The sequence below is a fragment of the Poecilia reticulata genome, chromosome 19 (genome assembly GCF_904066995.2).
Source record: "Poecilia reticulata chromosome 19, P_reticulata-male-v2, whole genome shotgun sequence".
Taxonomy (NCBI): Eukaryota; Metazoa; Chordata; class Actinopteri; order Cyprinodontiformes; family Poeciliidae; genus Poecilia; species Poecilia reticulata.
Window position 1 is genome coordinate 4922980 of NC_088848.1, and position 9579 is coordinate 4932558.

The window sequence follows — 9579 nt, forward strand, 5'->3', positions numbered from 1 at the left end:
CATTGTCTCTTAAGAGCAGTTTACATGCAGGCCACATTCTGTTTTTGTGAGAAAATCCCTCAACTCGCTAATGTGAGCCCACACTGCCGCCTTTTCCCACAAACTGTTACGACAGAAGTCAGTTCCTTCTACACTGTTGCTATTTTGTGCAAAACTCCTGCTTTTTCTGTTGTGTTAAAAGTTTTTATTTTTTCCTCCTCAGATCTGCCGATGCAGTTAAACACAGCGTTGTTTGAGGCTAATGGTGGCTGTGGCTATGTTCTGAAGCCTGCTGTGCTCTGGGACCGTAGCTGTCCACTTTACCAGCAGTTCTGTCCGATGGAAAGAGACCCGGAGAAAATGAGCCCAGCAGTCTATTCCCTCACTGTGAGTTTAAACTTCACTCAGAATGACTACATTTTTACAATTGTTCTGTCATGTTTCAATTTTAACTTCCCATATGTACATCAAATGTTAGTTTAGGATCTTAAAAAAAAAGAAAATACACACAAAACCCATGGCTGTATTGCCTTTTTTGGATGGAAGTCGATCGGTTAAAGTTGCTGCTCATGTTAATAAAGTATTATTCGCCTGGTCGTAAACTGATGTACCAGAACAAAGAGTATAAACAGGAGTGACTCGACACAAAAATCACACTGTGTTCCTGTGTGGGGGTCTAAAAGAAGGTAAATCCCCATTTTGCAGGTCAGGGTGACTGTGAAGGCAGTGCTCTCAGACCCACCCGCTGTTTAGTGCCGAATGATATATTTAGAAAGAAATGACAGCATCTCACATGGTGCTTTCCTCTCAGCTTGTTTCCGGACAGAACGTGTGTCCGGGTAACAGCTCCGGCAGCCCCTGCATCGAGGTAGACGTCCTGGGAATGTCGGTCGACACCTGCCACTTCCGCACCAAGCCCATCCACCGCAACACCCTCAACCCGATGTGGAGCGAGCGCTTTCAGTTCACGGTGCATTTCGAGGAGATGTGTTTCCTGCGATTTGCCGTGGTGGAGAACAACAGCTCCCAGATCACGGCTCAGAGAACGCTGCCTCTGAAAGCCCTCAAACCAGGTTGGAGTCACACAGCTGACAGCAAATAAGTGATAGTAAATGAAAATAAATACATAAAATAATATATATTTGTGTTAATCCTCATCTCATGTGTACATTTTAGAGGCATTAACACTTTTGTAAACCATTATACACATAGAAAATTTTAGATCCAGTCTTTCACAGTCATTTTAGAGACATAATTAAAGTAAAGCACATCCAGTCAGAGTATAGTTATTGTTTTTCTGTGTTTTAGGTTACAGGCATGTTCAGCTGAGAACGCAGCATAATGAACCTCTCGAAGTCTCCAGCTTGTTCATCTACAGCCACAGAACAGAGGAAGGTCCCACAGGGGGCGCCACTCCCTCATCTTTGGTAAGACTTGCTCAGGTCTGGTGCTGAGATTGCAGCGGTTCAAACGAGATTTGATCGCTTAAGTGCACTTGTAAAACTTCAAAGCCTTCGTAATGACACATCCTCATTAAAGTTTAACAAGTGATAGACTGCAACCCAGGAATGTTCAAAGCAACTCCTGCTGGCCCAGTCAGCAACATCAAAACTCGCTTCGGTTTGACTTTCTCGCTCTGAAGAGAGTGTCGATGAAAGCAGAAATCTCATGTCAGGAAGTTTCATAACGTGCCGCGCCACGCCATGCGTGGCCTGCTCTCTCCCCAGCTGTTTAGTTCAGAGGAGAAGCGTCTTTCAGAGCAGCACAGGGTGACGGTACATGGGACTCCTGGTCCAGAACCCTTCAAAGTCTTCTCTGTGACGGAGCAGACCACAGCCAAGCAGCTGCTGGACATGGTATGTGCAACAAAAATGAAAAAGCGACTGAGGCAGGAGTGAAAGAAATAAACACACGCATTTGTCGTTTATATGTGTTCAGGTTGTGAGATCTGGAGAAAACCCTTTGGAGCATTTCTTGTGTGAGGAGAAAGTGCCCCTGCTGAAGGAGCGCAGCGAGGTGAAGCGCTGCGCTCAGTATCGGCCCCTGGCCCCCGAGGAGGAGGTGGTCAGGCTCGTCAGCAGCTGGGACGCAGACGATGGATATGTGGGGAGGATCTGCATCAAAACAAGAGACGAGGTACAAACAAACTGAGCTGCATCCTGCGCTTTGCCTCGTCTACATGACGTAATGTAGACTCTAGTGCCCTCTTGTGGTTGCCTCTTAAAAATGCACTTCAGTGAGTGAGATTCTAATGTTCAAAAATGTTATGCATTTCAATGATTCTGTTCAAGAACAAAATAAATTATGTAAAATCATTATGCACAGATGGATTTGTGATCCATCTGTGGATCCATCTGTGGATTTCTGCACAGATGGATTTGTGATGGACTGCCTGACCTAAAGCATGTGAAGAATCTATGGAGTATTGTCAAGTTGAGATCAAACATCGCAGACGAGCTGAAAGCTGCTCTTAGAGCTACATGCGCTTTATACCATTCTGTATTGATGCAGCTGAAATGACACTGATAGTCTCTATAGATTTCATTTTTTCTTTTTTTTTCTATTTTTGAGTCTTACTCTTCACTTCTGCGTCCTGCTGTGATCACATTTGTGGAGCCTCAAGCACTTTCAGCACTGTTATATCCGAATGATTCTGGTTATGATGTTTTTCTTTTTTTTATTCTGTGTGTGCGCGTGTGTATGTGTGTGTGGATATGTTTTGAACCCCTGCAAAACAAATCTACCTATAGCTATAAATAAAGTATATAGGTAGATAAACTATATAGGTAGCTATAAACTTAAAGAGCCCCAAACAAGTATCGCCTGCATATTCCTTTCAGTTTCCAAAATAAGTAAACCTTTCGATCATATTGTAATTTAATTAAAATGCACCTGTTCTTCGTACTTTTTTTTAAAGTTTGTTTCTTGTTGGTTTCATTAATTCAGAACCTTAACGACAAAATCACTGTCCTGGAGAGAGAGGAGGAGGCGACAGTGGGGGGGAAGGACGCAGCAGGAGGCGGCGGCGGCGGCAGCAGTGGAGGAGAGGATGAGATGTTCTTAGTTCAGGTCCATGAAGTTTCACCAGAACAGCCTCACACTGTGATCAAAGCCCCGCGGTACAGCACGGCTCAGGACATCATCCAGCAGGTGGGTCCCTAAGAAATTATTAAAGCACGGCACAGAATTCCAGCTTTATGATTTCTACATCATATTTTTTTCCCTCTGTTTTCTTTTTTTTTGTTTTTTGTTGTTTTGAGTAGACACTGTCAAAGGCAAAGTATTCCTACAGTATTCTGTCCAACCCCAATCCCTGTGACTATGTGTTGGTGGAGGAGGTCGGCAGGGACGCCGGTTCTAAGAAGTCCTCCGCCACCAAGCCCCTCCAGCGGGTGCTGCTGGATCACGAGTGCGTCTACCAAGCTCAGAACCGCTGGCGGGGCGCCGGAAAGTTCATCCTTAAACTCAAAGAGCAGGTAGCTGGAAACAAAGAAAGATATTTTCAGAACAAGACGCTTTTTTTTTTGTTTTTTAAGCTTCCAGTGTTTCATGCTTTGCTTTCAGGTGATGTTTTTGTCTCAGTTTTATTATTTTATGAGCAGAAACAATGTGTGGCTGCTACACCTGCTCCCCATCCTTGTGCTTCTACTTGTTCTCACCTCATTACACATAAAGCAAACTGTTTCTCATGTTCTAACGCGCTGTTAATCATAATGGCTTTTGTGTACCTGCTGCTGCCTTTGGTTTTGTTTGTTTTTTGTGCTCGGCTTCCTCTCCGTGTTTTTTGTGATTCATGCAGTTTTAATGAGCTTGTAAACAGCTTTTTCTGTGTCTGCATTTTATTTATTTATTATTATTTTTGCATCTGACGTCTTTTGCTGTGAAACTGGAGATAAAGCTCGCTAAATAAAGCTTAAAGTACATTTTTAAGTTCCTTTTAAGTGTGCTTTTATTCACAAATAATACACAAGTAGAACAGCAAATAAATCAGGTTCCCAAAAAGAGGGGAAAATGAGAGAAAACCTGGATTCTGCCTTTATATTGAGGAGATTAGGGACATCTCTTATTTTGTTCCACTAACACCAAACCCCTTCTTCTTCCAGTTGGCGCGGGAGGACAAAAAGAAGGTGATTTCCTTTGCCAGCGAGCTGAAAAAGTTAACCAGTCGCAGCCGCAGCATGACGACGGGCCTGGCAGCGGACGGCCCCACGCAGAGTAAGGATGAGCGAGCTGCATGCTGCGTGGCTCTGACAGAGCTCCAGGAGTGAGGCTCACAATTTGCCTGCTGTCTGTGCATGGAGAGGCAACAGAGGTACTGTATGCTGTCTATAACCTCTAACATTACATTGAACTCAGTGCTAGCAGAGAAATTCCCATGTTCTCGCAGCTTCCACAGGGACTGGCACCAGTGAGAGAGATGTGCAAGAATTAGTAAATCACAAATTTGAAACAAAATGATATTTTAAGTCAGTGCATAAATTCAAGTATGCCTTTATTTTTATTATTCAGAACTAAATTTCCTTACTTATTGCCCTCTCTAACAGTTCTTTCAAAATAAAAGCAATTGAAAAAAATTTTTTGTTTATAATTTAAGCAGAATTTCAAAGTTGTATTGAGCAATCAATTATACACAGGTTCTTTTGATTTCTCAGCCTCTGGCTTGATGAGGACCTTCACTTCATACCAAACATACATAAAGGCTGCTTTAGGTATGCTTGGGAGGAGACTTGGTGACCCTTACATGTCAAGGCTTACTGCATTTCTCTAAAAGTGAGCGTTGGAGAACATTTTGCCACATTTACTGTCAGGATCACTAAAAAATTGTTGCTTCTTATTGACTGGAAACATTTGGGTTGAATTTACTTACTCTCTGGCAATAGTGTCTGTCTCCTTATAGTCCCTTTTTCTTGGAGAGATCACCTTTGACCTCTCTATGTTTCCTTTGATTGAGTAAAAATGATTAAAAGGAGCTTTGCACTTTGTCCTAAGAGGGAAAATTTGCATTTAAAAAAAATTACTTTTTGACTGAACATGGCGGAGCGTCTGTTTTTCTTTTTTAGGCTCTGAGGAGAGCCTGTTATGGTATAAATTCTGGTTACATTTGTGCCAGAAAAATTCAAGAGTTCTTATTGAGTATTTCATTATCATTTTGATATTTGGCTAAATGAACATAGAAATTGTTCACCAGACATGGAATCATCCTTCCTCCACACATGCATCTTGTGTGTTGACCAGATGAGAAGGTTAAATGAAAAATCTCCATTAGCCACCAGAACAATCAATACTCTACCAAAACATATCACTACCTGCAGCCCTAGATTTGTTTATTTTATGACTTTTCACACATTTTTGCAAGGAGTTTCACTAGTTGTAAAGTGCTCCATATGTGCACAGGGTTACTTTGCTACTGAATTACCGATAGAGCATGAAACGTGTAAATCATATTTATATCTGGAATCACTCTTCAGATTGTTTGAGTGTTTTGTTCTGATTCAGACATGTTGAATGAAACTAAGCTTCATTCCACCAACTCAAAATCAAATGTAGTAGTACACTAATCAGCATTTCAGTTTCACTTTCTAGCAATAATCCATTTGTCATGATTGTTTTTATCTGCTGTGTGGTATTGATTACGGTGCATCCATGTTGGACCTCTGTGGTTGTATGGAATAAATACACATATTTTCCATTCTAAATCTAAAAATGAAAGTCAAACTATGTTCTCTGCAGGGTATCTGTCTGCTGCTGCAGGTCTGAAGGCGTGGGTGACTGAGGGTAGGGTGGAGGCTGGAAGGTTCATCCAGGGTTCCTCCTCCTCCTCCTTTAATAGAGATCTCCGACTTTTCCAGCCTCCCAGCTGCTCTCTGACCCTCCGAGTTTTGAAGCTTCACCTCCTCAGGAACTGGAAGATCCACAAATGAGATCCAGGAGGAAAACTTGCACTGACTACTCGTAAACTTGGAGGAATTTTCTGTTTTTCCCACAATTTCTGAAGTGTTTCCACGAGGACTTGTAGCTTTTGAGGTAGATTCTTCTGTGCATAACAACCTAGTTTCCTCACTTGGTGGAAGGATGGACAGGATTTTGGGAGATTCCCAAGTGTCTGTTCCCATTCCTCTCGGTTTCTAGCGATTGTTACGGCTCCAGAGATGGTCCAGAGTATCATGGGCAGCTGTTTTTAATGGCAGTCTCCAGGGACTGTAAATAGCACTAAAATATTCCTCCTGTTTCTGACGAGCAGGAGGAAAAAAGCCCTGAGGGACAGTTAATTGACAAGTAAGTATGAGTCTAAACTGCTAAATGAGCTGCTCTATGGATAAATGTTTTTTTTTTTATTAGACACAAATTATTGTTTTGTGGTTTAGATGGTTCAAAGGTTTGATGTAAACTGATACTCAAGAAGTGACAGATGGAGGAAGATCTTAATTAAAATGAAGGATATTGTAAGGAGATTTTATTCTTCCTCTCTTGGGTAAAGACATTACAGCAGAGGCAGACAAGCGGGCTTGTTTGGTTCTTCTTCTCACTGTTTCAACTCTGTGGTGCTGTAAGAGCACAGTTTGAGGCAGCGAAGTAAACTTTTCCACTTTACTTGGTTATTCACTAACAGACGTTGCGAGGCTCCAGGCAATTTGCCGAACACTAACGTACCTGCACTAAAAGCAACAGCACACATGGCAGCGTCCTAGATCAGAGACGGTGTGCAATATTGGTTTCTGTTTAGGAGCGATCGTGGAACCTTTTGTTGCTTAACTTTAACGTGGCTGCAAAACTGAATCAGACTTCTATTTGAAGATGTTTTTAAGGAGGATTTGATTTGAAGCTGTTGCACAGAAAATTTAAGAGCTCACATCTCTTGCTACTTACCATTTTGGCAACTAATGCAATACCTTTAGGAAAATATGTATTTTGCAACTTACTATTGAGAGGCCACTGTACATCTAGAATATGTGCAAATTTTCATTTCCCAGTTTCTCAGTCTAATGTGTAACATGATTTTAAGCTGATTCTCAAACGGTTCCTATAAGTTCATGCAGCAGTGCAGAGTTCAGCTCCTAATTTTTTTTAGTGATTATTCTCCTAACAGCATTTTGCACATTTTCTTTCTTTTATTCGTGTTAGACGATCATATTGTGTTTTGTTTTCTTTATTTTGACCATTTTGTGTTGCTTTTATTGTGAACCAAGTTTTTTTCTTTTTATTTAAAACAGAAGAAAATGTGACATGAATTTTATTTGAGTTGTTCATATCAATGTATCATCAGAGCTTAAATGTTAAAGTTGTTGGATATATTTTTGTTATAAAAAATAACTAGAATCACTTTTGGCCAATTCTTCCCATTTTTATCAGTAGGTTTTTATTACTATTTATTTTGCTTAGAACTTTAAATGTAAATGTATGTTTGACGTCTGATTTGTAGATTTGTTAGGTCTCCTTCACATTATCTCTGATCCAACCTAAAGAGCCTCATGAGGTAATTAAAATTAAGTCTGGAAATGAAATATTTAGTCTATAATTTAATTGAAAAAAGAAGATGCAAATATGGATAAAAAGTAAAAGTACAAAACAAAATACATGACAATTTCTACTAATGTGGTTAAAAAGTTGTTAGACAATCAAAGATTTGCCTTCAATGTATTTTTATTTACAACAACAACAAAAACTAGCTTGCATTTCAGCTGAATATTTTGTTCTTCAAAAGCAGAAATCTTTAGTTGTTTTGTCTGGTTGGTGATTTCTGACGAGAGGAAAACCGATTTACCAAAACAAGCAGCATTACCAACAATAAACGGCCGTAAATAGATATGGAGTTGAATTTACAAACCACTAAATCGTCAGGCTTCAGTGGGACGAATCATTCGTTAAATTCCTGATAATAGTTTGTGAATCCATTACTAAGATTTTTAACTCGCATTCCAACATTTTACTTACTTATCGTGTTCTGATTTATTAGCGTTTGAATTTCACTTCCTCCTATAGTCCTCATTCTATCTGGAGCTAGCACAGTGCCAAGTAAATTAGTTAGAATTTTAGTGCAATATTGAAACAGTTTCTTCTCTAATTTTATATATTTAACTGTTGGCCTTGAATTATTGTTGTAATTGGTCAGAATTGATTTCATTTACGCGCACTGATTATCATCCGACAGTGGGGAGGTCGGGTCCCAGAGGCTTCTGGTAATTAAGGTAAATGAAACACTGATCCCAGAAACCACAACTTCATGTCAGCGATAATGAAGCTTTAATCCTCTTATCCAATCAGACGGCTACAGATTTGAAATTAAACACAAAGAAAAACCATTATGTCAGGCAGAAGATAATATTTCGTCAAACGACCGTTACCTGCAGCCTCCGTGGCCTGGATGAAAGCGACGTCGGTGCACAGTGCAGCTGGGAAGAGTTTCTGTTAGGCTGTAAAAATCTGTGAGCAATCTGAGTTTTCACACATTCACATCTTGCTTTCCTTCTTCCTAACCTGTAGACCTCATTTCTGAATGTAATGGTTTTTTTTGTTTTTTTTTACAACCTGAGAGAACTGTGTGTGTTATTTATTTCAATGTGAAGCCCTGGTTGGCAGTTATGTTGTTTCTGTAAGTAGTTTTTCTTTTTTTATTTATTGTAGTTAAAGAAGAGGTGCATCCTTCTCCTTTGACTTGACTCAAACTTATTTAGCCGTGTAAATATTTTAGTGTAAAGTTTTGTGCAGTAGTCATTCTCGTGGCATATTATCCTGCAGTTACGCCGTAGTATCAGTTACTGTCATATTTTTCATTAATGTGGAAAGAAAAGATTATTTACATTTTGATGTATTCTTTATATCCACTGAACTTGACATGTCTTTGCTTGTTGTCGGCTGTGTTGCATCTTTAGCACCATCTCCATAAAACGTTCAGTATATCATCTACCACCCACCATCTGTGTTAAAACCCGTCATAAGCACATGTCTATTTACTTGAATTCCTGAATGGATAGTTAATGATGGATCTGTCACATAGCAAAATCTGAATAAAATGCTAATATGTAATGATGTTGCACATTGGGGTGTCTTATGTAAGCCCAAGAGCGGTGAATAAAAAGTCAGTTTTATTTTAGAATGGTAACTACAGAAGTAAAGATATTGCTAGATTTTTGAACGGGGGTTGTGTGGAGAAGTTATGAGTTTTCATTATCTCACCTGCAATTGACAGCATTCTGAGCCATCTTGGTTTGGAGAATTAGAAGAGCAGATTTTTTAAATATTATTTTAATATAGAATTGCCACTACTTACACATGAGAACTTTGTAAAACTATACTTACCAGTGGCTCTGTCTTCCCCTGTTTCAAACTGTCTCAGGCAGTACTGGCAGTTGGGAGATCTACACAGGCGCGGGGCTATGGGGGGGGCTGAGGGGGGGCAGCTGCCCCCCGGCCCGGGCCCAGATGTTTGCTCATGGGGGCTTGGCTCTGGAGGTGCCAGGGAGGGAGGAATGGTTTCAAGTCGCTTTAATGTCTAATTATAAACTGAGAAAGTGCGCCCTCGCCTGTTCAGAAGGGTATATGTAATGTTAAAGTTACATACACCTACTATTAACTTTAATGGAATATATAGTAGTCAGTCCC

The 9579-nt window shown here is 40.2% G+C and overlaps 1 protein-coding gene across 4 annotated transcripts in view; it reads left to right on the top strand.

Annotated features, from left to right (window-relative positions):
• The window catches only part of plce1 (phospholipase C, epsilon 1), an 83171-nt gene extending 74168 nt beyond the window's left edge, over positions 1–9003 (top strand). For 2 of the 4 annotated variants that reach the window (XM_008436706.3, XM_017310983.2), the window contains 9 exons: positions 203–366; positions 791–1052; positions 1288–1406; positions 1707–1835; positions 1918–2115; positions 2926–3129; positions 3243–3455; positions 4083–4194; positions 5710–9003. In XM_008436706.3, the coding sequence (XP_008434928.2) occupies positions 203–366; positions 791–1052; positions 1288–1406; positions 1707–1835; positions 1918–2115; positions 2926–3129; positions 3243–3455; positions 4083–4194; positions 5710–5900 (1592 nt within the window). In that variant the 3' untranslated portion in view covers positions 5901–9003. Of the gene's footprint in view, positions 1–202; positions 367–790; positions 1053–1287; positions 1407–1706; positions 1836–1917; positions 2116–2925; positions 3130–3242; positions 3456–4082; positions 4292–5709 lie in introns of all 4 variants that reach the window. The other 2 variants (XM_017310984.2, XM_017310985.2) reach the window with 1 other exon arrangement.
• Positions 9004–9579: the final 576 nt, after the last annotated feature.